At 55.9% G+C, this 25,244-nt stretch overlaps 1 protein-coding gene across 2 annotated transcripts in view; it reads right to left on the bottom strand.

Annotated features, from left to right (window-relative positions):
* The window catches only part of PHF2 (PHD finger protein 2), a 66,682-nt gene that overhangs the window by 9,912 nt on the left and 31,526 nt on the right, over nucleotides 1–25,244 (bottom strand). For both annotated transcript variants that reach the window (XM_041743139.1, XM_041743138.1), the window contains exons 2-14: nucleotides 24,281–24,366; nucleotides 19,539–19,653; nucleotides 11,539–11,699; nucleotides 9,752–9,893; nucleotides 7,397–7,583; nucleotides 6,776–6,938; nucleotides 6,283–6,370; nucleotides 5,842–5,948; nucleotides 4,755–4,846; nucleotides 3,787–3,876; nucleotides 2,862–3,230; nucleotides 1,597–1,716; nucleotides 1,129–1,244 (exon numbers count right to left, since the gene is read on the bottom strand). In XM_041743139.1, the coding sequence (XP_041599073.1) occupies nucleotides 1,129–1,244; nucleotides 1,597–1,716; nucleotides 2,862–3,230; nucleotides 3,787–3,876; nucleotides 4,755–4,846; nucleotides 5,842–5,948; nucleotides 6,283–6,370; nucleotides 6,776–6,938; nucleotides 7,397–7,583; nucleotides 9,752–9,893; nucleotides 11,539–11,699; nucleotides 19,539–19,653; nucleotides 24,281–24,366 (1,836 nt within the window). The remainder of the gene's footprint in view (nucleotides 1–1,128; nucleotides 1,245–1,596; nucleotides 1,717–2,861; nucleotides 3,231–3,786; nucleotides 3,877–4,754; nucleotides 4,847–5,841; nucleotides 5,949–6,282; nucleotides 6,371–6,775; nucleotides 6,939–7,396; nucleotides 7,584–9,751; nucleotides 9,894–11,538; nucleotides 11,700–19,538; nucleotides 19,654–24,280; nucleotides 24,367–25,244) is intronic.

Consider the following 25,244-nt stretch of genomic DNA (forward strand, 5'->3'; position numbering starts at 1 on the left):
CCGAGCGGCAGGCAGCCCTGCTGCACATGGGGCACCCATGGGGTGACATGGCTCACGTGCACACTGCTGCTACCTCCTCCGTGACCAAGGCCCCCGGCCCACCCCGCCAGGCCTTGAGTGGCCCTGTCTCCCCACCACCTGCAGCAAGGGCCTTGAAGGCCAGGGCAGGACACTGGCCCCAGCCACCCTGCTCCCCCACCGAGGGGTGCCCACCCTGACTTCAGACAGACCACAGCAGGTGGGGCTTCTCGGCGGGTGAGGGGTGGCTGGCCGGCCAAGCTGCTCAGCAGATGCACCCATTCATGGTCTAGAACATGGATGTACCCATTCACACACACACACCCTCTCAGGCTAGGGCCTCCACCTCAGCTCAGTGCCACCTCCTCCAGGAGGCCCTCCTGATTTCTCGGGCCCTGGAGGCCCCACAAATCATTCTTCCATAGCCCTCATCTCAGCCATAATTTTAGGCACATTTGATAATATGAGGTTCACGCTGGTCCCTCCCCACCAGTCTTTGTGCCCTGAGGCCAGGACCCTGACCCACCCTACCCCCTCTGCACCAGCCCAGGACAGCAACCAAATCACACTCTGCTCCTCTGCCAGCTGCCCCCTCTCCACCCACCAGGGCTATGGCCTGGGAGGCAGGGATGGGGTCTGCTCACTCGGGGCAGGGGGGCCTCGGCTGGGGAGCCTGAAGGAGGGGGCGCATGTGCATGAGCATGTGTGACGGGGGTGTGAGCACATGTGAGCATGTTATGACGTGTGTGAGCCCATGGACGGGGCGCATGTACGTGAGCATGTGTGTAACGGGGGTGTGTGATGTGAGCACGCGTGAGCACGCATGATGTGTGTGAGCACGTGTGATGGGGCGTGTGTAAGTGTATATGTAATGGGGTGTGTGATGTGAGCACATGTGAACATGTATGTGTGTGAACATGTGTGATGGGGCATGAGTGTGTTTAAGTGTGTAATGGGGGTGTGTGTTATGAGCATGTATGATATGTGTGAGCACTTGTGATGGAGCATATGTGTGTGTGTATAACGGGGGTGTGTGACGTGAGCACGTGTGAGCACGTATGGCATGTGTGAGCCCGTGGACAGGGCACATGTGTGTGAGCATGCACCTACCTCAGCAGCCTCCTGTTGAAGGAAAATGAGAACTTGGGGTCCCTGTTCCCCGACAGAGGACACTTCTCCAGCTTCTGCTCCTCCTCCATCTTCAGCAGGGAATCAGGTTTGCTGTTCTGAAAAGGAAGCCCGAGACATCCTTGAGCCCCCAGCTAGCTTTCCCTCCGACCCATTGCCCAGGAACCCCTGCTCTCTGTCACTCGGGGCCTAAAGGACCCGGTCCCGCCCCGGGTCGCATGTGCTCGAAGCAGGGCCAGCTGTCAGCTTGTAGGGTGATGCACTCGGTTCCCCAGGCCAGGAGGTGCCCCCGCCGTGGAAGGCAGCCCCACGGAGGCCACACTCACAACCCTTGCCTCCATAGGCCAGCTTGGCACTGCCCCCGGGGGACAGGTGTTCACACACCTGCATCTTGTGGAAGATGCCCCCACCCCAGGCAGGTGCACACACACGTGCACACACACACCTCACCTTGTACTTCCATTTGGCTTCTGACTTGCTTTTAGTTTGCTCTCGGATTTCTAGCCTCTCCACATCATTCTGTGAGCTGATCGCCTCCTTGTTGGGCACGCTCAGGACGCTCTTTGTGGCCTAGGACACAGGAGTCATGACCCAGCAGTGGACATGGGAGGATATCTAGGAACCCCGAGGCTACCCGGCAAAGTGACAGCCACACAGCATAGTGCCCCTGCCTCCTACTGGCTCACATGCAATGGCCCATCCACCCCATCTGCTCACCCACCATCCATCCCACCTATCCATCCACCATCTGTCCATCACTCATCCACCCATACAGACATCCATCCCATTCATCCACCATCCCACCCACCCACCATCCCATCCATCCATGCATCTCATCTACCTATCATTCCATCTACCCATCCACCTACCATCCATCATCCCATTTACCCATCCACCCACTATCCATCCATCCATCCAGCTATCCATCATTCCATTCACTCACCTACCCACCCATCTACCTCCCATCCACCCACCCACTCATCCATCCCACCCACTCACCCATCTCTTCTATCCAACCGTCCACCTGTCCATCCATCCACCTATTCATGCACCCTCCCTGCTTCCTCTTTCTCTCCCCTCTTCCTGCCACCCACCCATCGATCCATCTGTTCATCTATTCATTCATCCACCCTCTTTGCCTTGATGAAGGGAGAACCAATGTGCCCCACTGCAGCCCTGTGATGCTGGCCCTGGTGGTCACTGACCCCACCCCCACCCCCAGCGAGAAGTGGGTAACAGCCTCCCATTAGCAGGAAATCCCTCAATGGCGCTTGGTCTTGGGCTCCTGGTCCCTGAAGCCCACACCTAAGGCCCACACCTCTGGTCACACTGCTAGGTCCTCGGGGCCAGGCCTGCCTTTCTCACTGCCTGTAGGGGCTCAGGCCCCTCCAGTAACCACTCCCATCACCAGTCCCCCTTCTGCCTCCCTGCTGGTCTCCACTGGGTGCCTGGCCCACCTTCAGAACTCAGCTGATACCTGGGACCCAGAGGAAACTCAGCCAGCTCGTTCCCCCAGGTGACCCTGTGTGGTACCCCCATCCTAGCAGACACCACTGCCTTTACTGGGAGGTCTCTCCTCACTGTGCCATGCTCACCAGGACACAGCCACCAACCCTGACCCTCTAGCTCAGGGACACAGCAGACCTAGCTCCACCCCAGGCCAGCTCCTGAGAGGTCTGCGGCCCTCCAACCACAGATGGGGTGAGACTACCCACCTTGCCTTTCTTCGGAGGCTCAATTTTGGTCAGTGCCTCCTTGGTGTGTGCCTCCAGCAGGTCCAGGTTGGGGATGGTGGGTGAGGCCGCCCCCCTGCACTTCTTCCCTTTTTTCTTGCCTCCATCCTTGAGCTTCAGCGGTTTAGGGGACTTCGGGGGTTTGGGGGGTTTGGGGGGCTTGGGAACTTTGGACGGCTTGGGCATCTTCACGGTTTTGGGAATCTTTTTTTTGGACACTTTCTCCAGGAAGGATCGAGGAGGACTGGCCTCAATGGGGGATGGGGGCTCCTCTTTCTCCCTGTCCCCAAAGCAGACCTCATCCGTGGGGACAGCTGGGGTCACTTCAGGTCGGGCAGCCTTGGAGGCATTCTAGGGAGAGGAGGAGGAGATGTGGCCAGCCGCCCCGGTCAGGAGGGTCTCTGCTCGGGCTCTGGGAGACACTCCAGCAGGAAGGAGCATCTGTCTACACCACGCATGGGGCAGGCTGACATCTCTCCTACAGCATCCGTGCGACATGCTCACACCTGCCTACACCACTATGTGACATATTCATCCATACAACACATCTGTGGCAAGGTGCCACTCGTCTACCCATCAGCCACCTAACCCCTCTACATCCTTGGTGGGGACTGCCATCCTACCCTGCAGCACAGAGGCTGGGACAGCCCAGGGTCTCCAGCAGCTGGCATGGCCCTCCCTCTGGATCCCTCCCCACCTACTTGGGGAGCTGCAGAGGAGCCCCACCTTGCTGTCCCTGGGCTGGGGCCAGGAGGCCATGGGCAGCCACAGTGCCTGGGAGTCCCCACCGTGCAGCAGCCCTGCCCTAGAGGGCCGGGATGGCAGTTGTCTCAGACATGGTGGTCCCTGGCAGGTGGGCAGCAGGGCCGCTGTACAGGGTTGGCGGCCCCCAAGGGTCAGGCCCTACCTCGCTGAGCCGGATCTCTTTGGCGAGGTCTTTGATGAGCTGGGAAGGTTTGAAGTGCTCTGGGAGCTCGTCTTCATGCTCCGCCAAAGCCTGGAGGGCAGCAGACACGGGCCAGGGGTCAGCCACCCAGTCTAGGTGCTGACATCCACCTGCACTGGCCATGCCGCCCCATCCCTGCTCACCCATAGGGGCTGAAGCAGGCTCAGCCTCCTGGACCTTGACTCACCCACATGGTCTCTCCCAGTAGTCCCCTGCCTACCAACCCAGGACTCACTGCTGCCCACAAAGGCCTAGGTGTACCAGCTACACGGGGTCCTGAACGAGTCAGCCCACTCCAGCCAGATGTCAGCCCACAAGGCTCTGCCATGACCCCTCCCCAGGGGGGAGTAACATGTCCCAGAGAGGGCAAGCTGCCCAAGGCCACCAACAGCTGGGCATTATATAAGCAATCCCCTCTTCCTGGGCACAAGGCCACTACATGGCTGAAGTGACAGGGAGGGACACCAGATACGGTTCTAGGCCCAGAGGCCAGAGATGTGGCTCTAGGACAGAGATGTGGGAGGTCACCAGACAGTGTGCTGGGGGCAGGGGCAGGGGGGACAGGGCAGTGCTGCTGGGGGGGATGCGGGGGAAGGGGCATTGCCCTCGGGACCTGGGGAGCACTGGGCATACTGTTGTGGGTACCCTGGGGGTAGGACACCATGCCACAACAGGGGGCATGACGGGGGACACTGTGGAAGGAAGGTCCACCTCAGAGTGAAGCCCACTTTGGAGCCAGTGCCTTGCTGGCCAGCGAGGCTGAGGCCCCTGCGGTCTCCTGCCCTGGGGTGCCCTCTGCGCCACCTCTGGCACTCCCCACTACAGGTGGGCTCCGCAGGCTAGCTCCCACCCAAGGAAGGACCCATGCTGGGGGACCCCCACCAGCCACCCTCCCTCTGCTCGGGGACACACCTGGCACATCTCCCTACCTGCTTTTTCGTCCATGATCTAAAAGCACCATTGAGAATTTTAGCTCCTTGGACTAAATGAGGGGGCAGCTGCTTCCCAGACTTGTGGGAACCTGGGGGTCATAGAGGGATCGGGTCAGGTGAGTGTGTGCCTGCCCACCCTCACCCACCACTCCTGTGGCGATGTCACATGGGGGGTGCAGGTTGGAGTCGGCGGGACCCCCACCCACTGCCACCTGCCCAACTGCCAACGGTCCCTCATGGAACCTCGGGGGGCCTGCCTCAGATGCCCCAGGAGGGGCGGGACCAGCCCTCCCTCGCCCACCTGCCAGGTCCTGCTGGCAGGTGGCTTAGCTCCCTGCACTGCCCGCCCCTGCCACTCCAGTGAGGGCCCAGGTGCTGCCAGGGCTCCCACGGCCTCTGCACAGCTGTGGCAGCTGCGACGCCTGGGGGGGGGGGCGGGGGGAGGGCGGCAGCACGGCCTCCCAGACGCCCTTGGGACAGAGTGCCCCCTCGTGGTCAGGGAGCGCACTGCAGGGGCAGAGACTGGCGGCCTGGTACTCTGGGGCCCTGGCAAGGGGCACCCAGCAGCCAGCGCTCACCCTATCAGGCCACCCCAGGGTAGGCTCTGCATGTCCCACTCCCACAGGCTCCCTCCTAGGCAACCCCTCTGCCGGGGGGAAGCTTAGGGATCTGAATTCGGGGCGAGATGGGCAAATTTCACTGAACTCTGGCCAGCGAAGGTTAAGGTCCATGTCCTTCACTTCCCCACTTCAGACTGGAGCCAGAGCACAAAGGGCTCCGCATGATGGGGCTTCAGCCCGCAGTGGGAAGCCAGGATGGACCCTCAAGGCCTGGGGTAGAGGGCAGCTGGATGTCTGTGGAGGGCAGGGACCCAAGGAGCCCACCCCTTCCCACGAGCCTCCCCGGGGACCCCAACATGCACGCCCTCCCCAGGGTGGCAGGAACGCCACCAGGGTCCTTCAGCTGCAGCCCAGAGTCAGGCAGACCCCAGGCCTCTGACATTCCAGCTGAGCCCCATCAGCAGCCCCGTGAGGGACCAGCCCCCAGAGCCACAGCAGAGACGCCAACCTGGATGCCACCATACCTCTGAACGCCTCCAGCAGGTGCTTCCCCATGTACCAGCAGGCAGTTTCAAAGTTGGGAAACTGAGTCAGGCTACCCAGTTTCAACCTCCTTTCTACTTCGTATGCTCTGGAAACCACAGCAAAGAACCATCCAGTGTATGAGTTCTGAGCAGGTGACACTAGGGTGAGCCCACATCACAGCCACAAGGCCACACCAAGGCTGTGCCACTCTGGCCTCCCCTGCGTCAGGGCGAGCCCCACGGGCCAGTGCCCAGGGAGAGGATTTCAACTCACCCCACACCCCCCAGGGGCCACAGGGGCTATCAGGGACCAGGCCACCCAGGGGCCCTGGCAGGATGGCACAAGAGGCTAACAGCGTGCCCAGAGCTCAGGGGAGGTGCCACTGCAGCGGCCTGGCAGCAGGGACTCTGGCAGGTGGAACCAGGCAGGTGCGGCCCTACCTCATCTGCATCTCCACGCTCAGGCTGTGGAGGAAATGTCCCGCGAAGGCCAGGCAATCCACGGGTGTGAGCGTGGCGTAAATCCAGCCTGCGGAGGTGGGGATGTGGGAGCCCTCCGTGGCACGTTCACACCACCCGGCCTCAGCCCATCTGCCCTGGCAGGCTGCCCCACGTGCCCTACGCTCCGTGCAATGAGGCCCAGCCTCCCAGGAGGAGAGTCTGTGTCCCAGCTGGCCTGGACGGTAAGCACACGCCTGCCTCACACAGACCCAGGAGCCAAGGGCACCCGCCCAGGCCCGCCCACATTGGGGTGCCCTCCCTCTGGCCTCCACACATGGCGGAAGGGCCAAGGCAGCGCTGCCGCAGCCCAGGGAAGTGGGCACGTCCCAGACAGTCCTTAGATGTGAGCCTTGGCCAGGAACCCACCCCCTGGAGGCCCCAGGGTGAGGGCAGAGCCCTGCGGGGTAGACAGGGCACGGGAAAGGGCGCCCACCTGAGGGGATGAAGAGCGTCTGGCCCTGCTTGACAGTGCACTTGTAACACCTGTCCACCTGGTCGGCAAAGAACATCTCACTGTGGTTCGCGGCCGACTGCCAGCGCTCATACAGGGAGATGTTGGCCGAGGCCGGCTTGATGAGATAGAAGATCTTCTCCCCCTGCCAACGAGAGGCCATTGGCAGAGCCCGCCACGACCTGGGGCGCTGGGGGCAGGGGAGCCACAACCCAGGGTGCTGGGGTACAGGGGAGCCACGACCCGGGGCGCTGGCCGAGCCCAAGCCTTTGGATCCCGTTGTTCGTCTGTTTTCACATGTGCCTCTGTCCTGGCTCCCCCCACACCCCGGGGCTCTGTGTGGGCCGAGTGCTGCATGCTCCCCCACCCCCTCTTCTAGGAAGTCCTCCAAGCAGCGCTCCCTTCCTGGGGCATGCACACTGCTCAGCCCTGGCCTCCACCCAGCGGGCTGCCTCCAACAGCAGCCTCCTTAGAATGACACTGCGCACCCTACCCGCTGTGCCCCCAAGGGTTGGACAAGTGTCCATTCTGCACAAGTGGTGGCGCCAGCCCGCCAAGCACATGGGGACAGCAGAGGCCTTGCTGGCGCAGGCAATTGCCCACCTTGAGCACGTGGTACCAGGCGGAGGCACCACCCGAGTCGATGTGGAAGTCGGTGTAGCTGTCCTTCACGCAGATGAGGCAGTACTTGGTCACCTTGGGCTTGGCCAGCAGCGCGTCATCGGGCCAGCAGTTCTCCACCCATGAGAGCTTCTTGACGATGTCGGGTGGCTCCACGAAGCTGGACATCCTGGGCAGAGACCGGAAGAGGGTTACAGCAGCAAAAGCACCCCCAAGTCCCCAGGGCCCTGGGGGGAACGGGCCCTGGGGTGCGCGTCCCTCCCCTATGGGCTACGAAGCATTGCCCCCACTTGACAGAAAAGCAAACTAAGGTTCGTGGGGTTGGAAGGGGCCGCGGCAACACCAAACCGCGCTGTGTTCCACAGAGGCCAGAGACAGTGCTCCGTGGAGCACAGGCCGGCCGACGAGGGGGCAGGTGGCAGCGGCCTGCCTCGCATGCACCCGGTGCCCCGGGCATCACTCCACAGACCCTGCGGGGCTCTGGTAGGCCAGTACGCTCTTTCTAAGGAGGATACGGAAATGCAAAGGTGGCCTCTTAGGGAATGTCGCTGTCTTGGTGAGAGTGCCCGGCAATGGCCTGGCATGCTCGCTGCTCGGGGGGACAGACTGCACAGCAATGCATCAGAGGCCATGCCGCCAAGACGACACGGACACGGACCACACACCAGGCCCTGCCGCCCAACCTCAGTGACCTCACTGGCAGACCCTCTCATAGCAGGTCCCCAGAGATGCCTATCTCTGTTCCCAGAGCCCTCCTCCACGCACCGGTGCCCACAGTGGCCTAGACCACACACCACACAGGAGAGGGACCCAGCCCGCCACCTGGGGCCCCTCGGTCATCTGCACACCCACCCAGGCTTCCCAACACGGCCACACATGCCCTTCTTTCCTCCTCGGGGCAAAGCCAGCCCGTTCTCCTGTCGCCAAGGCCAGCGGCTCCCTACAGCTCCTGGTGGCGGGGGGGGGGGGGGGGGGGGGGCGGAGGCCCCCGTGGAAGACAGAGCACGGTTAACCACATATGTGCACATAATACATAGCAGGGCCATCTCTCTACCCATCACAGGTGCCTCCAGGGTCAGGGGACGCAGGAGTCACTGCAGGGTCCCTGAGGCCACAGCCCTGAGACCACTACCAACGGCCTACGGGGTCGGGCCAAGCCCCTGCCACCCCAGCTGACCTCCACAGGGACAGACCACACTATCTGCAGAGGTACCCTCCCCCTCTCAGCTGCTGGGCGGCCCTAGCACCAAGGCCACAGCCCAGCATGAAGTGTGAGGGACCCTCGTGTACTTAGACTGGGCCTGTGGGAACAACACACCTTCTGCCAGCAAAGGAGTGGTGGCCCCAAGAGGCCCAAGGGGAACCCCAAGCCAAAGCTCCAACCGCCCCAGCTCCACACCCGCAGCTGCCTATGAGGACCACAGGCTGGTGGTCAGCAGATCAGGCGGTGGCACCAGTCCGGGTGTGATCCATGGCCATGGTCACAGCTCAGCCTCCTTGACAATGCATAGCAGGCAGCTTTCGCCCATTTCTCCTAGTGCCATGGAATCCATTCTATTTCCCTTTATGCCTTTGCCGACAAGAAGCTCAAACACAACCAACAGCAGCTACGATACCCTGCCGGGGCTGCTGGCACAGCTGTGTTCTACGTCTCCCTGGGCTTTCCGGACTACCCTGTCCTACCCGCCCTTGTGTACGAGCTACTTGGCTGACTCGTGGGCTTCTCAGAAGTCGGCAAGGTGGACAGGATCCAAGAGTGAAGTCAGGCTTAAACTAAACCATCAACAACTCAGGCCTTGTGGTGCACGAGAGTCCAGCCGGAGAGGCAGGAGTGCAACCAAGGAGCAGGAAGACACGGCCCTGCTACACGGAGCCCTGGTCCTGGGAGGGCAGGACCGACGGACGGCCAGCCTCTGACACCAGAGGCCGGGACCTCGGTGGGCCCCAGACACTCACAGTGCATCCCATGGGGCCTCCGCGCCGAGAACAGCAGTTGGCAGAGCAGGCCCAGCACATGGAGCTCAGGCTGAATCACTGGGAAGGGCAGGGCACAGCGCAACACTACGAGTGCGCCTGTGGGTGTGCAGGCACATGAGCCCGTGGTAGGGGCGTGTGGAAGCATGTAAGCCCATGTGTGGGTGCAAGGATGTGCATTCTGGAAGAATCTGTGCCACCTCCACCTCTGGCTGGGGGGCAGGATGAGGGCTGGCCAGTCGATGAAACAGATCCTTTTGTTTGGATTTGTCACAATGCACGATGCACGAGAGGAGAAAGGGCAAGCAAGTGCAGCGGCCCTGCCACCTGAGTGTGTGTGGGCTACTCCATGGCAGCGCTCACCTCGTGTCAGAGAACTCGAGGCTGGTGAGGTTGAGCACCCGCTTGCGGTTGGTGCTGTAGTAGTAGTCCACAAACTCCTTCAGCTTCATTTTGCAGTCTTTCTGCTTGGCCACGTCTGTCACATCCACGCTCCGCTCTGGGCCTGCGGGTGGGAGGGGGTGGTGAGTGGGGCAGGGTGCGCGCGGGGACCCAGGAGGGCCATCCACCCCCACCTACCCAACTGCCACGGCGAGGGGGGCCAGACAGTGAGTGGACATGTGGGACGCGGGCACACAGGGACTTCTGACGAACACACCACAAGTGGGCAGTTAGTCCAGGTACGCCCCAAATCAAGCCTGGGGCACACTCCACTTTCAAAAGGTAAAAAAATTTAAAAACTCCTACACTTCTAGGGCACTAACTTTTTTTCCCAAAAACTGGTAAGTAAAAGGGAAAATAGTTTTCTGTAGCTGACAAGGAAAAAGTCAGCGTCAAGTCGCTGGTGACGGGAGGATCTAGGCAATCAAGGAACGGGCAAGGGCAAGCGCATCACGTCTGACTCAAAATTAGCAGTGGCAGAAAGATGCTCAGCGGGGACAGCCTCGCTGTCGTCTCAGTCCCCAGGGCCGTGTAGCCAGCTGTGCCTCTCCATCCAGGCCCGGGCGGGAGCCCAGGCGGAACGGCAGGCCCTGGGACAGGTTTATGGACATCACAGGCTTGCTGTTGGCCCAAAACCCCAACAGGCCTGATCTTCCAACCGTCTGGACAATGGGGAGAGGCTGAGGGGAGTAAGCAAGGGAAGTGGTGCTGCCCTCACAGCCACCCCAAGGGCCCTGCAGTAACCAAGGCAGCTCTGTCCCTGCTGCCGAGAGCTGGCCTAGGGCCCCTACCGGCTTCTCACATCTGCCAAAATGATGTACAAAGCAGACATTGGCTTGAAATGTCAGGTGTGAGGACACAGCAAAACCATAGAAATCTCGTGGTCCTGTGGCCAATACTGGACACAGAGATCCCACTTCCCATGTCATGTGGGTGTGACAAGGTCCGTAATGAAACAAGGAGAAGGGAAGACATTTGTGGCAACAGCCTGAGGGCCCCCTACCCTCAGGGAAGCTGCTGCCGCTCCTGCAGGTGCCCGTGGCGGGAGGGGCAGCGTGTGGGGCAGCACGTGGGGCAACGCATGAGGCCAGCCACAGCCTATGTAGCTGGCTGAGCCGGGCCCAGGGACACAGCCATGAACAAAATGACATGGCTCCAGGTGGGGACAACTCAGGGAAGGCAGAGGGCACGCCCTGACTTTAGCTGTCACTGCAGGTGCTGGGTGGTGCCTATCCCTTGGGGGGCCTGGACATCTGCTTTCTAGGGTCTTCCCTCCTCCTGCACTGGCCACTGAGCCATCCCTGAGCCCCAGCTACTGCGAGGGCCCCAGCTCCACGGGTATCCCTGCTGGGGAGACGGCCTCAGAGACAATGCCCAAGCACATGGGCACAATGCCTACAGCGCTAGGAGCTGCCAGGGGATGTATGCCATGCTGGACAGGGCGGCATGAACTGAAAGTGGAGGACTCAGTGAGGCCGGGCACCAGGCTGGCCCAGGAGGGGCCAAGGGGATGCAGCACAAACCCCAGGAAGGGACCCCCCCGACCGCTGGCAGGATGAACCAGTCCCAAGACAGTCCCCACTTTGCAGCCACAGTAACTGACGAGGGGCCATTTAGTGGGACAGGGGTCTCATTCCAGAAAGGCATGAAGGAGGCCCAGCTCATGGGCACAGGGACCAGCTGGGGCCCATGACGAGTAGGCCACTCACCCACGTAGTTCTCCACATCGCTGACGTAGAAGGTGGGGGCCGGGACTGCCAGGCCCAACCCATCTTTCTTGGGGACGAGGATGGGCTCAGCAAAGCCATGCTCCTCCATGTAGCCCAGCGTGAGCTGGCTGCCCGGCACGCGGACCACCACATCTTCCGCGCTGTGGGAAAAGTGGAGGTAGGGGGTCATGCCAGCCTGGAGCCTCCTGCCCCGCAGCACCCGGATGGGCCTGGATATGGACACCCGTGGCCCGATCTCCTGTCACGTGCCCTCACGCCCCGGGGCAGCCAGGGGGCACAGACTGGGTCATCGGGGTCCAGGAGGCCCAGGATGGGGACAGGCAGGGAGGGGCAGACATGTGAGCGAGGTCTCCGCCCTTCTCCCTCCCTCCACCTGCCCAGCCTCCCCTGCACAGGATTCCCCTCCAGTGCTCAGACCTCACATCTCATGTGGGGCTGGGGCCAGGCCTGAGGACATGGCAGATGGATACAAACCTTTCAGGGAGAACCGACCCCTGAGGCAAGCCGGGCACAGGACCTGGAGGCAGCCCAGGTCCCTGGCCATTCATGCCCAGTGGCATGCCAGGGGGACCAGGAGCTGGACCAGAATCAAGGCAGACATTGGGAGGGGCAGACAGGGCCACAAGCCCAGGCAGAGAGCAGAGCTGGGGGGTGGGGGATGACAGGAGACAGCGCCAGGGCAGCCGTCCAGGCCCAGAGGGCAGCAGGGACAGGGATAGGCCCCGGGAGGATGAGGCAGGGAGGGAGGAAAACAGAGCAGGAAGCTTTGACTATGCGTGAGTGGAAATTCTAGACGTGAAAAACATCATGTTTGAAAAAATTTTAAATTCAACAGATGCGTTCAATGGTAGCTGCCTGAAAAAAATGGTGAATCTGATGAAATTTGAAAAATAATAGAGAATGGAGAGTGCTTATTTAAAAAGAAAACAGAACATTTTTCAGAACTGAGATAAGATAATTCCTCAAATTTAAAGAACTTACTGAGTCCTGAGTAGAATTAATAAAAACAAACACATATCTGGGAGCTGTGTAGCATGTCTGTGGTACATCAAGGACAAGGGGACAATCTTAAGTTTTCAGAGAAAAAAAGATTTTTTACCAACCCAAACCAACCAAGCAAAACATCAGCCCCTAGGCTGACAATAGACACCTCACGAGCAACCAGAGATGCCAAAGGATGATAGAACTGCATCTTCAGAGTTCAAGGAAAATAACTTTTACCCTCGAATTTTATTTATTTATTTATTTATTTATTTATTTATTTATAAGATTATTTATTTATTTATTCATGAGAGACACACACACACACAGAGAGGCAGAGACACAGGCGGAGGGAGAAACAGGCTCCATGCAGGGAGCCTGACTTGGGACTCAATCTCGGGTCTCCAGGATCACGCCCTGGGCTGAAGGCGGTGCTAAGCTGCTGAGCTACCTGGGCTGCCCTACTCTCAAATTTTAGATCCATTTTAGAAAAATCAGAATCATTCAAGAATAAGGATAAAATGAAAACATTTTCAAAAACAGAGACTACGTCTTTAAGTATTTCCTAAACCACTAAAGGATAATTCAACAAGACAGCAATCAAATCTAGAAGAAAGAAACAGGACTCAAAGCATAATGGAAAACTGTGCTGTGGGTTTCACACAGTCCCTATCACACCACCTGCAGACTTCTCTGCAGAAACTAACAAGCTGAACTTGGGATGCTGAATGGAAATGCAGGGCACCCAGATGACCTAAGCAGTCTTTAAAAAGAAGAACAAAGTTGAAGACACTTACCAATCTCAAAATTCACTCCAAAGCTACAGTAATCAAGACTGTGTGGTGCTGGCATGAGAAGAGAGAAGAGACATACAGATCAGTGGAGCAGAATCCAGTGTCCAGAAATAAACCCAAACATCTATGGTCGACTGCTTTGTACCAAGAGCACCGAGATAACTCAATGGAGAAAAAACAGCCATTTCCATGAATGACACACAGGAGAACAAAAAAGAATGAACACAAAAGAATGAAGCAGGATCCCTACCTCACATCATATGCAAAAATTAACTCAAAATGAGCTGAAGACCTAAATACAAAAGCTAGAACTATAAAACGTTCAAAAGAAAATACAAGCATAAATCTTCTTGATCCTGATTTGGCAATGGTTTCTCAGAAGCCAAAACCATGAGCAACAACAACAAAATAAATAAATTAGACTCCATCAAAATTATAAACATTTTTGCTTCAAAGGATACCATCAAGAAAGTGGGTAGGCAATCCACAGAATGGGAGAAAGTATCTGATAAGTGACAAGTATCCAGAACATGTATAGAACTATTAAAACTCAACAATAAAAAGGCAACCAATTAACTAGACAGGGCTACAGTAATATGGGGCTGATTTCTGGTTTCAATTCCAACATGTAAAGAGCTTGGAAATAGTCACTCCTGTCCTTGCAAGAAAAAGTCTGAACAAACTGAAAATCAACAGATTTTCTTAGATTCACAGAGAATTAGGGTTACAGAGCAAGCAGCCACCCTGGAAACGTGGGGCGACAGGCAAATACAGAAAACCCTAATTGAGGCAACCTTACCTGAAGCAGAAGCTGCTAGAGGTGGTAAGTGGGAGGAATGTCTAAACAGTAATTTTTGACAAAGAGCAGAGGTGGAGTGTGAACTAGCTGCAGGGATAAGAACTCGTGGGGGCTCAGTCTCAGAGGAGACTCACATGGTCATGGGTTTTACCTGCAGGTTCTCCTGGTGAAGATCTGCTCCTACTTCAGGCAGGGTTGGGGGGAAGCGCCTGTGTTTGTCCTCCATAACAAAAGTCTACCTTCCAGGAGAGCGCACTTAACCAGGTCCTCATCTGATAGGGGGAAGGGCAGCTGGCCTCCTCCAGCCCCCACTAGCTTCCTGTCTCAGGAAGGGAGAGAAAAAGCAAAGGCCAAGAAATGCTTCCAAAGGTAAGAGCCCAGAGCCCCAGGCCCACTGAAGCACTGAGGTTTACTATTCAATTATAGAACACTTCCCCTTGCCCTAACCCTGATCACCATATAACAGCATAACAACAGTGGAGCATAATGGAGAGAGCTGCAAGACAGATTCCATTTAAGAAGGAGTTGTTAGGGAAGCCCAAGGAAAACAGGGAAGGAAACTATGAGAAGCGATGTGTCTGGCACCTACAGCCACCATGGACACAGCTCAGTCCCTCACTCTAAATGTGTAAGTACCTCAGCTCATTTGACTCAATACATCATGTCCAGCCTTCAACAACAAAAAAAAATCACAAGGCATGCTAATCAAAAGGCAAGAAACCCATAGTATGAGGAGACAAAGCAAATCACCTCACACCTGTCAGAATGCCTAAAATCAAAAAGGCAAGAAATAACAGGTGTTGGTGAGGATGTGGAGAAAGGGGAGCCCTCGTACACTGTTGCTGGGAATGCAGACTGGTGCAGCCACTGTGGGAGTCAGTATGGAGGCTCCTCAAAAAATAATAAATAAAGATACTGTATGGTCTAATAATTCCACTACTGAGTACTGAGTATTTACCAAAAGACAATGAAATTACTAATTCAAAAAGATGTATCCCCAGGAAGCCTGGGTGGCTCAGTGGTTGAGCATCTGCCTTTGGCTCAGGTCATGATGCCGGGGTCCTGGTATCAAGTCCTGCATCGGGCTCCCCACAGGGAGCCTACTTCTCCCACTGCCAGTACCTCTGCCTTTCTCTTGGTGTCTCTCATGAGTAAATAAATAAATAAATCTTTAAAAACAAAACAAAACAACACAAAAAGATGCACCCTTATGTTATAACAGGATTATTTACAATAGTCAAGAGATGGAAGTAGCCCACATGTCTATCCATACACGAATGGATATAGAAGATGTGGTATATACACAATGGAATATTAATCATAAAAAAGAATGAATTTTGCCATTTGCAATGACATAGATGGAACTAGAGTATTATGCTAAGCAAAATAAATCAGAGAAAGAAAAATACCATGAGTGAAACCATAGGATTTCACTCATACGTGGAATTTGAGAAACAAAATAAATGAGCATAAGGAGGACCAAAAAGAGAGGCAAACCAAGAAACAGACTCTTCACTATAGAGAACACACTGATCGTCACCAGAGGGGAGGTGGGGGGCAGTGGGGGAAATAAGTGATGGGTATTAAGAGGACACTTATCCTGGTGAGTACTGAAGTGATGTACAGAGCACCTGGGTGGCTCAGTCCATTAAGCATCCAACTCTTGGTTTCAGCTCAGGTCTTGAGATCAAGCCCCGTGTCAGCTCCACGCTCAGCACAGAGTCTGCTTAAGATTCTCTCTCTCTCCCTCTTCCTCCCTCCCTGCCCCTCCTCCTGCTCATGTGCTCATTCACTCTCTCAAATAAATAAATAAAATATTTTTAAAAATTGCTGAATCACTACCTTGTACATCTGAAACTAGTATACACTGTATGTTAATTATACTTCAATTTAAAAAAATATTTTTTTAATTTATCAGAAAATAGCTCAGATATAGCAAGAATTTGGAATTATCAGATAGGAAATTTTTTAAAATTATGAATAAAATGTTAGGAGTGTTAGTGGAAAAAGTGGACAACATGCAAGAATGGAAGGGAAATACAAGTAGAGAAGTGGACACTCTAAAAATCAAAAGTAAATGATAGAAACAATTAAAAACTGTGGCAGAAATGAAGAATGTCTTTGATGGGCTCATCAGTAGACTGGACATGACTAAGAAAAGAATCAATGAGCTAGAAGTTAAGTCAATAAAATCTGCCCAACCTGAAATGCAAAGAGCAAAAAGAATGAAAAAGGCAAGAAACAGAATATCCAAGCAGTGGAGAACAACTGCAGAAAGAGTAACATGCATGATGGGAAGACAGAAAGAAAAGAGAGAGAGAGAGAGAGAGAGAGAGAGAGAGAGGAGCAGAAGAAACGTTTGAAGTAATAGTGGCTGAGAATTGTCTAAAAATAATGACAGACATGAAACCACAGATCCAGAAAACTCAGACAACACTGAGCAGGATAAACACCCACACGATTCCTAGGCATGTCATAACCAAACTGCAAAACATGAAAGATGGTATCCTGACAAAGGCAGATGAGAAAGATCCTGTTCTACCACGATGGTGTGAAGAGCTCTGCTAACCCCACCCAGGGAAACTGGTGAAAATTATTTTGAAAAACAACGATTCAAAATCTCTGGAAATGGTTCTAAGAGCAGACAGCAAATGAAGAAACATCTAGTACAGAAAATCTATGAAAACTTGGTAGGAAAGGCATGTGACCATGCCTCCCTTCACTTCCCTGGCTTAGCGAGGAGACTCCCCTCTGTCAAGCGGCAGCCAGGGACACAGGAATGCTGAATGGGAGCGCTTCCCACCTTCCAGGCAGAGGGATTTCCTCCTGGAAGGACGGCAGCCCTTCTCCCCCCAGCTGTCTGTTGCTGGTTCTAAGTGCTGTATGAGGGCAGCCAAGACACAAGGGCTCTCTTCCACCCAGCCCACACTCATGGAACTGAGACTGTACTGAGAAGACTGTGGCTCTGGTCACCCTGGCCCAGCCTCTTCTCCTCAATGTTCTACTAGAAGTCCTAGCCAGAGCAATTAGGCAAGAAAAAAAAAAGTAACACAGACTGGAAAAGAATAAATAAAATGATCTATTCACAGATGACATGATCTTGTATATAGCAAGTTGTAAGAAACCTATTAAAAAGCTATTAGGACTAATAAACTAGCTCATCAAGGTTGCAGGATACAAGATCAATATACAAAAAACTATTTCAGTACAGTAGCAATAAAATAAAATTAAGAAAACAGTCCCACTTAAAAGACATCAAGAAAAATAAATTACTTGGGAATAAATTTAACAAAGGAACTACAAAACTTATACTCTGAAAACTGAAAAACATATTTGAAGGAAATTTAAAAGATCTCAATAAATGAGAAAATATCCATGTCTGTGGGCCAGAAGACTATTTTTCAGGTGGCAGTACTCTGATCCTACTGATGTACAGACTCAGCATAATCTGTATCAGCTGACTTCTCTGTAGGCTCGACAAGCTGATTCTACAATTCATATCAATTGCAACAGACCCACAATAGCCAAAATTATCTTTAAAAAGAAAAACAAAGTTGGAAGACTCACACTAGTCATTTCAAAACATACTGCAAAGCATAGTAATCCAGACAGCCTGAGACTGGCCTGAGGGTAAACAGAGATTAGTAGAATAGAATAGAGTGTCCAGAAATAAATGCAGGCACTTCTAGCTAAGGGCCAAGACCACTTAGTAGAAAAAGGATTGTCTTTTTACACATGGTGCAGGGACAAATGGAGAGCCACATGCAAAAAAAAATTAATAATAATAAAACAAAAACAAAACAACTTAGATCCTTACCTCACACTATATGAAGAAATTAACTCAAAATGTATCAAAGACCAAACCATAAGACCTAAACACTATAAAATTCTTCAAAGAAAACATCGGGATAAATCCTCATGACTCTGGGTTTGGACTTGGCAAATGATCCACAGCTATGACAACAAAAGCACAAATAAAATGAAAAATGGATAACCTGGACTCCCTCAAAATGACAAATGTTTGTGCTTCAACGGATACAAGCGAGAAGGTGAAAAGTCTACAAAAAGGGGGAATGTATTCATAAATCATGTATCTGTCAAGAAACTTGCATCCGAAATAAAGAAAGAATTCTTATGACTCAATAATAGAAAAACACAAAAAATTAAAAATAGGTAAAGGGTCTGAATTGACATTTCTCCAAGGAAGACATATGAATGACCACCAAGCGCACAAAAAGATGCCCAACGTGACTCATCATCGGGAAATGGCAACCAAACCCAAGTGAGAGAATACTTCACATCTATAATGATGGTTAGAATCAAAATGCCAGGTGATGATGTGCTGGGAAGGGCGATAAGAAATTGGAACCCTCACGCTCTGCTGCTGGGATCAGAAAATGGTGTGACCACTTTGGAAAACAGGCTGGCAGTTCCCCAGACAACTGAATACAGAGCTACTCCTACAAACACAAAAACATATGTCCAACAAAATCTTGTACAAGAATGTTTCCAGCAGAAACAGTCACAGGAGCCAAAAATCAGAAATAATCCAAATGTGTCAGCTGATGAATGGATAAACAAAATATGGTCCACCCAAACAGCAGAATATTAAATAAAAACTTTGGGGTGACGGGAATGTTCTAGAACTAGCTGGTAGTGGTGCACACATCTGTGACTACACTAGAGAGACTGAATCGTACTTCAAACGGGTGAACTGAGTGGCATGAGTTACATCCCAGTGAAAGTGGGGGAAGAGAAAGAAGACAGAGGAGGAAAGCACCTTCTCCACAGAGGATCACGGGTAAGAGTCACACTGGATTTCTCACCAGAAATCGTGCGTGCAAGAAGGCAGCGGAGGGAAATATTTGAACTGTTTAAGGAAAACACTCCCCACGTAGCATTCTGTGCCCAGTGAATTACTCTTCAAAAGTCGAGGAGAAGCAAAGACATTGTCAGACCAACAAAGTCTTCCAGGCGTGAGGGGCCAGAGTGAGGGCCCAGAGCAGGTCCAGTGGCAGGTGTCGCTTTTCAGCAGTGCTTCCCCTGCCCTCACCCCGGACACAGGGCCCCCGAGAGGGGGACCTAGGGAGAGCCTGCCAGGCCTGGGGACACAGGAAAGGCCATCCCGGGTGGGCTGGGATCGGCCACGCCAGGAGGGTGGTCTTGGGCAGGACCCTGCCCCGTTGGGGGACCGGACAAACCTGAGGACAACAACCTCTCCTCAGGATGGCTCCAAGGCCCACACCAGGCAGGGGGGCTGATGTGCCTAGAGGGTCCCCAACACCTGTACCTGGAAGTGCTGAGAAGGGAGAGCCAGGGTGCCTGGAGCTTTGGGGGTTGCACTGAGCCCCTGGAGGGAAGGCCGTGCTCCCGAGCCCTGGGAGGACAAGGCCGCTGCCGCCCACCTGGGGAAGGTCCGACTCCGCAGCTCCTTGATGAAGAGCTGGCTGCCATTCTGCACGGGCTTCACGTCGGGTGTCTGCCCTGGGCCGTGTTTGTGCCAGGCCCGCTTCTTCTTCACTGTGGGGAGACAGGGGCAGCTCAGGGAGGACAGCCAGGGAGGGCTGGGAGGACAGCCAGGGAGCTGCCAACGCTGCACGCCTCAGCCCCCCAGACGCAAAGCCCTCGAGGTCCTTGGGGCCCGGCGCACCCACCTCCCTCCACCCTGTGACCTCCTCACCCGCCCCACCCCTACCAGTCCTCTGGCTCAGTGACCACACCCAGCACCTGGGGTGGCCCCGGGACGCTCTCCACTGGCACCCAGCCTGCTGAAAGCCTGTCAGGTCAGAGGCACCTGCTGGAAGTCCCCCCAAGGCCAGCCTTCGGGGCACCATCCCTCTGACTTGTCCTCAAATATCCCAAAGCCTGTCACCTCCCTGCAGGGACCTTCACTGCCCCGACAGCCACAGCTGGGGCACCGCAGCTTCTGGCCTCCTCACCCCCTAGCTGTAGGCACCCACGTCCCCAGTGTGTCCACCTTCACATACCCTCAACCTGCCTGTTCCCATTGACTCTCCCATCCTGGTGTGTGCTCCCAGGACGGGGGCCCCCACCTTGGACTTTTTACACACAGTGAGTGCACACACCCCTACTAGACACATTCCCCGCACACGCATACCCATGCAGTGCACACACGCACACTCACACCCCCACTGCACTGCAAGCCAGTGATTTCCTTGTGGCCCCTACCCCAACTCAGGGCAGCTCCTGGGGACTGAGGCTGCTGGACGGGGTCTGGAATAGGCTGGATGAAGCTGGACGCGAGGGGTGCAAGTGGACCCTCTGGGCACCTGTCCTTCAGAGACAAGCATGGGGAGTGGGATGCCACCCCCGCCCCCGTGCCCTGCACAGTCACAGCCCGGAGACCGTCGCCAACAATGGCATGATATTTCTGCCATGCTTGGTTTGCACGCATGTTATGGAAACCTGGCAAGATGGTGAGGGCGGAGGACTCCAGGCTGGGGCTTCCGGGAGTACCAGGCACATGTGGGAGTTGAGGAGAGCCCAGTTGGCCGCCCAGATCCTTCTTGCCTCACCATCCTGTCACTGTGCGACCCTGAGGAAGGGACTGGGCATCTCTGTGCCATATCTTTAATAGAGAGGGACGAGTCCTGGTCTCACCTACTCCTCGGGTGCCCCAGGAGCTCTTGGGGTGCCCTCTGAGCAGGCATGGCCTGTCCCCCAGGCAAGGTTGCTTGGGCGGCAGGCTCCTGTTCACTGAGCTCCCTGCACCCACCACGCTTGGCACGGCCCAACACCAGCGGGCCCAGGGGCACAGGTGGGAATGGCCACCCTCCCGGGTGCTGCACTGGCCCCTCAATGCCCACTGAGCAGCCCAGCTCCACACGGGGGACGACAATGCCGCAGGTGGCCTGAGAGTCACCTCTTCTTCCCAAAGAGCCCAGGAGGGTGACAGCAAGGGCACTCAAGGCCGAGGCAGGGCCCGGGACACCACCCCAATGATAGCTCAGGGCACCCTGACTCTGAGACCAGTGTCCACATCACCATCCCTTTGCTGAGCCCATGGCTGCATCAGGACACGCCCCAGCCACATGGTGCTTGGCAATCAGGCTGCCGGTGGCAAGCGGGGCCTCCTTGCTGCCCCCGTGGGAGCTGAGTCTGACCTTGCTTACAAGGGGTCCAGCGCGTCTGGGGATTTGAGAAGGATGTGGAAGGGGAACATGCTGGCAGCCACGAATGACACCATGGAGAGGGGAGGCCGGTGGGTGACAGATACCCTCATGCAGCTGTGAGGGGGGAGCTGCTGTGGAGGGGCCCCCGTGGGTCCCCAGGGTCCTCCAGCACCAGCACCTGCATATGCCCCAGTATGCAGAGGCCCTGCAGGAGGGCCCTGGCCAGGAAGCCATGTAGGGAAACTGAGGTGAAGGGTGGCCGGGGGTATGGGTGTAAAGGGCAGTGGGAACACTACACCCCCACACGCCTGCTGAGAGCTGTGCCTGAGAAGCAGGTGCCCCCAGGGCTGTGGCCATCCTGGGCCTCACCTGGGACCAGGCACCACGAGGACAGACCTACCCGCCGGACACTGCACTGGAGCCTGTGGCTGGGCCAACAGCCAGACATGGAGCTGCGACAGAGGCAGGGTGGGTGCCACGGGGCTCTTTCCCCCCACCTCTGGGGCCCAGGAGGCCGAGCGTCCCCCCACCTATGCACCCCCAATAAGGCACCCTGGACACATCCGTCCAGGAGAAGGCTGGGGATGACAGGTGCCCTCAGGGAGGAGGGCTGAGCCGTGAGGGTACAGCTGCCACCACAGGAGCATGAAGCCACATCTACCCTCAAGCCGCCCCTCCCCTGCCTCTGAGCCAGCTGCAGGGACTCCTTTCCAGGTTCCCGGGGACCCTCAGACCCCAAATCTGTATGAATCGGGTGAACCCGTGAGCCCATCCTTGACGCAGTGTGCCCCCCACAAACCCACGTAGGGCCCCCAGGGCAGACCACGGGCTCAGGGGTCCCCGGGGACATGGGGCAGTGAGGGTCCGCACCGTGGAGCGTCCGACTGGAGCAGATGCGGCCAACAGGTCACTGTGTCACAGGCAGTGACATAGACCTGTTCAAGGGTGGAGTGACAGTCATGCGTACACACATGGGTGGGAGTCCTAGTTCCTCCAGCTTGGCCACGACATGGCAAGCAGCCTCCACCCACAGCAGTGAAGCCCAGCTCACAGGATTCACAAAGCACGCGCACACACATGCACACATATGTGAGCCCACACATGATCATAAATGTGCATACACACAGTCGTGCACACGTGTTCATGCTCACGCACACATCTACACACATGCACACACGTCACGTGTGCACACACGCATGTACACACATCATGTGCACACACTCATGTGCACACACAAATCACGTGTACACACTTGTGCACACACATGTGCATGCACTTGTACACATACATCCATGCACACACACTCATGCACACACAGCCAGGAAGGGCTGCTAGATCCCAGCAGACGTGCCCTGGGGGTGGCTGGCTATACGCTCCAGGAAGGGTCACCTGCACTTGGGTTTTAGCAGGAATACAGGGCAGCGGGGACCCCCCCGAGCATAGGGGCAGGGTCTCAGCAGGCACAGGGGGCCCCCCACGGGCAAGATCGTGGTCAGGGAGGTGCTTCCAGGATGTGGAGATGTCGGAGAGGTCACGCCGTGTGTGAGCTCCAACACCCTCCTCTTGCACTTCATGCAAGAGTCCCCAGGATGCTCAGCTTTGTTGTGGGGTCAGGCAGGGTCTCCTAGCCCCGTCCTGCTCCATCCCTGGCCTCACCACAAGGCTGTGCGGGGCAACCCCAGCCCCCTGCCCAGCCCCCCACCCACCCCCCAGCCCTGAGCTTTCCCTGGGGCTCACGAGCTGTTAGGAGGCCCCTAACCCACAAGGTGACAGTCATTGCGTGGACCTGCTATAAGGCAGGGAGCACAGTCATGTCTGGGGAATTGCAGCAGATTCACCCTGAGCACCAGCACTGCCAGCTACTGGGGGTACGAGGGGAGGTTAGCAGCCTAGAAACCTGCTGGTTGTGTGCATCTGGCATTGCTTTATTGCGTGTGGCCATGTCCCAAGCCAGAGTAAATGCGGGCTGCGGTCCCCTAGTGACCCTGGCGCACAGGCCAGGCACAAAGGGAGGCCAAGAAGGAGAGGTGACATCCCCCCGCCTTGCCCAGCTTCCTGGGTGGCTGGGGCACAGCCCCCAACACTGCCTTAACCCACAGAATGGGGGTGCCGGCATCCCCCTTGACCCCTGCTGGATCCAGGACTCGCCCCACAGGAGCTATGGGGGTCCAGCCTCTGCCCTGTGGGTGGACACCAGGTGGGATGGAGTGACAGGACTCCTGGTGGTCTGGAGCCAGCTGTGGCTACACACACACACACACACACACACACACATACACACACGCCTCCAGTCATCCAGGGCTCAGGATGGCAGGGCTGTGATCAGCATCCAGCCAGGGCCAGCGTCCACACTGCACCTTTTATGAGTACCTACGTCCCTCAACCCAGGCCAGAAACCGGAGGCCACATTAACACCCCCATGCCATCTGTCCTGTCCCTAGGCCAGGTGTCCCCAAGGTACCTGCAGACCAGGGCACACCCCCTGCATGGCTCAGCCTCAGAATTCACCTCCTAGTGGGGACACAAGCTCCGGTGGAGCCACACTGGCTGAGCCTGTCCCCAAGGAGCTCCACAGGATGCACCACAGCCCCACGGGACCAGCTGGCAGTTTGAGAAAGGGAATCTCCCAATAGGTGGTACCAGAGAAGGGATAGCAGACCCCCAACATAGGCCCTGTGTGGCAGCAGGCAGTGGGCAGTGGGCAGAGCAGCCTCTGGACACCCCTGCAGGCTGTCCCCATCTCGGATGGGCCTGGCCTGCAAATGCTGGTGCTTGAGGCCCCTACCCAGGCCTCTGAAAGTTGGTGGAGTCTCTCTCTGCACAGGCCAAGCAGCCTCAGCTGCACCTCTGGGCAGGAGCGACCAGGAGGGGCACGGTGACAAGTCCATGGGGGCAGCAAGCAAGGCCAGCAGTGGTCCCCAGGCACCAGGATGCAGCCACCTTGGGTATGTCGCCCAGCACACCAGGCCAGGGCCGGTGGGAGCTCAGGGGTAGCACCATGGCCCAGTACTTACAGGTGGACTTCCCGTGGGTTTTCTCGCAGTTCGGACAGTGGTATATGTCGATGTCTGGGGCCTCCTCCTCTTCCACTCCCACACAGCTGAAATGAAGGAAGCACAGATGTTGCCATTGGTCAGCAACTGCTCGGGGTCTTCCTGACAGAACCCAGGGCTCATCTCTCAGGAGGGCTGTGCAGTACCCGTGCCAGGACAGTGGCCCACGGGATAGAAGGGGGCTCGAGGAGGAAGGAGGGCGGAGAGGCAGGGAAGGCCTTGCTGCACAAGACCCGGCTACATGGAGGGATGGGCCGTCCCCCAGGCCTGCCTGCATGAGGGCCACCACATCCCATCAGCGCAGAGCTGGGGGGTCCCAGGGTGTCTGGCAGGCTGCCCCCACCACATCACCAGGGCAGCCTGGGGCTACGGATTGGGCCCCTCCTGCCATCTCAGGGGGTGGTACCATGGTGCCATGACAACTGGATACCAGAAGTTGAATCTCTACCTCACACCATATATAAAAATTAACTAAAAACAGATTAACAACCTAAATATAAGGCCTGGCACCACAAACGCTAAGAAGAGAACACAGACACAGGAGTACAACTTCATGACCCTGGCTTTGGTCACAGACTCCCAGATAGGACACCAGAAACATAAGCAACTAAGAAAAATCAAGCTGGATATCATCGAAACATAAAAGCTTTTTGCACTAAAGGACACTAGGAAGAAAATGAAAAGACAAGACAGAGAACAGGAGACAGTATTTGAAATCACGTGTCTGACAAGGGTCCCATGTCCGGAGCACACACAGAGCTTCACAGCTCGACGACGGCGAGATGCACAACTCAGCTTTGACGTGGGCCAAGGAAGTGAACAGACACATTTCCCAGGATGAGCTACAAACGGCCAACAAGCTCATGAAAGACGCTCAACATTCTCAGTCATGTGATGTCACTGGAACGCACATCCAAACGAAGAG

This window comes from Vulpes lagopus, chromosome 2, assembly GCF_018345385.1.
Source record: "Vulpes lagopus strain Blue_001 chromosome 2, ASM1834538v1, whole genome shotgun sequence".
Taxonomy (NCBI): domain Eukaryota; kingdom Metazoa; phylum Chordata; class Mammalia; order Carnivora; family Canidae; genus Vulpes; species Vulpes lagopus.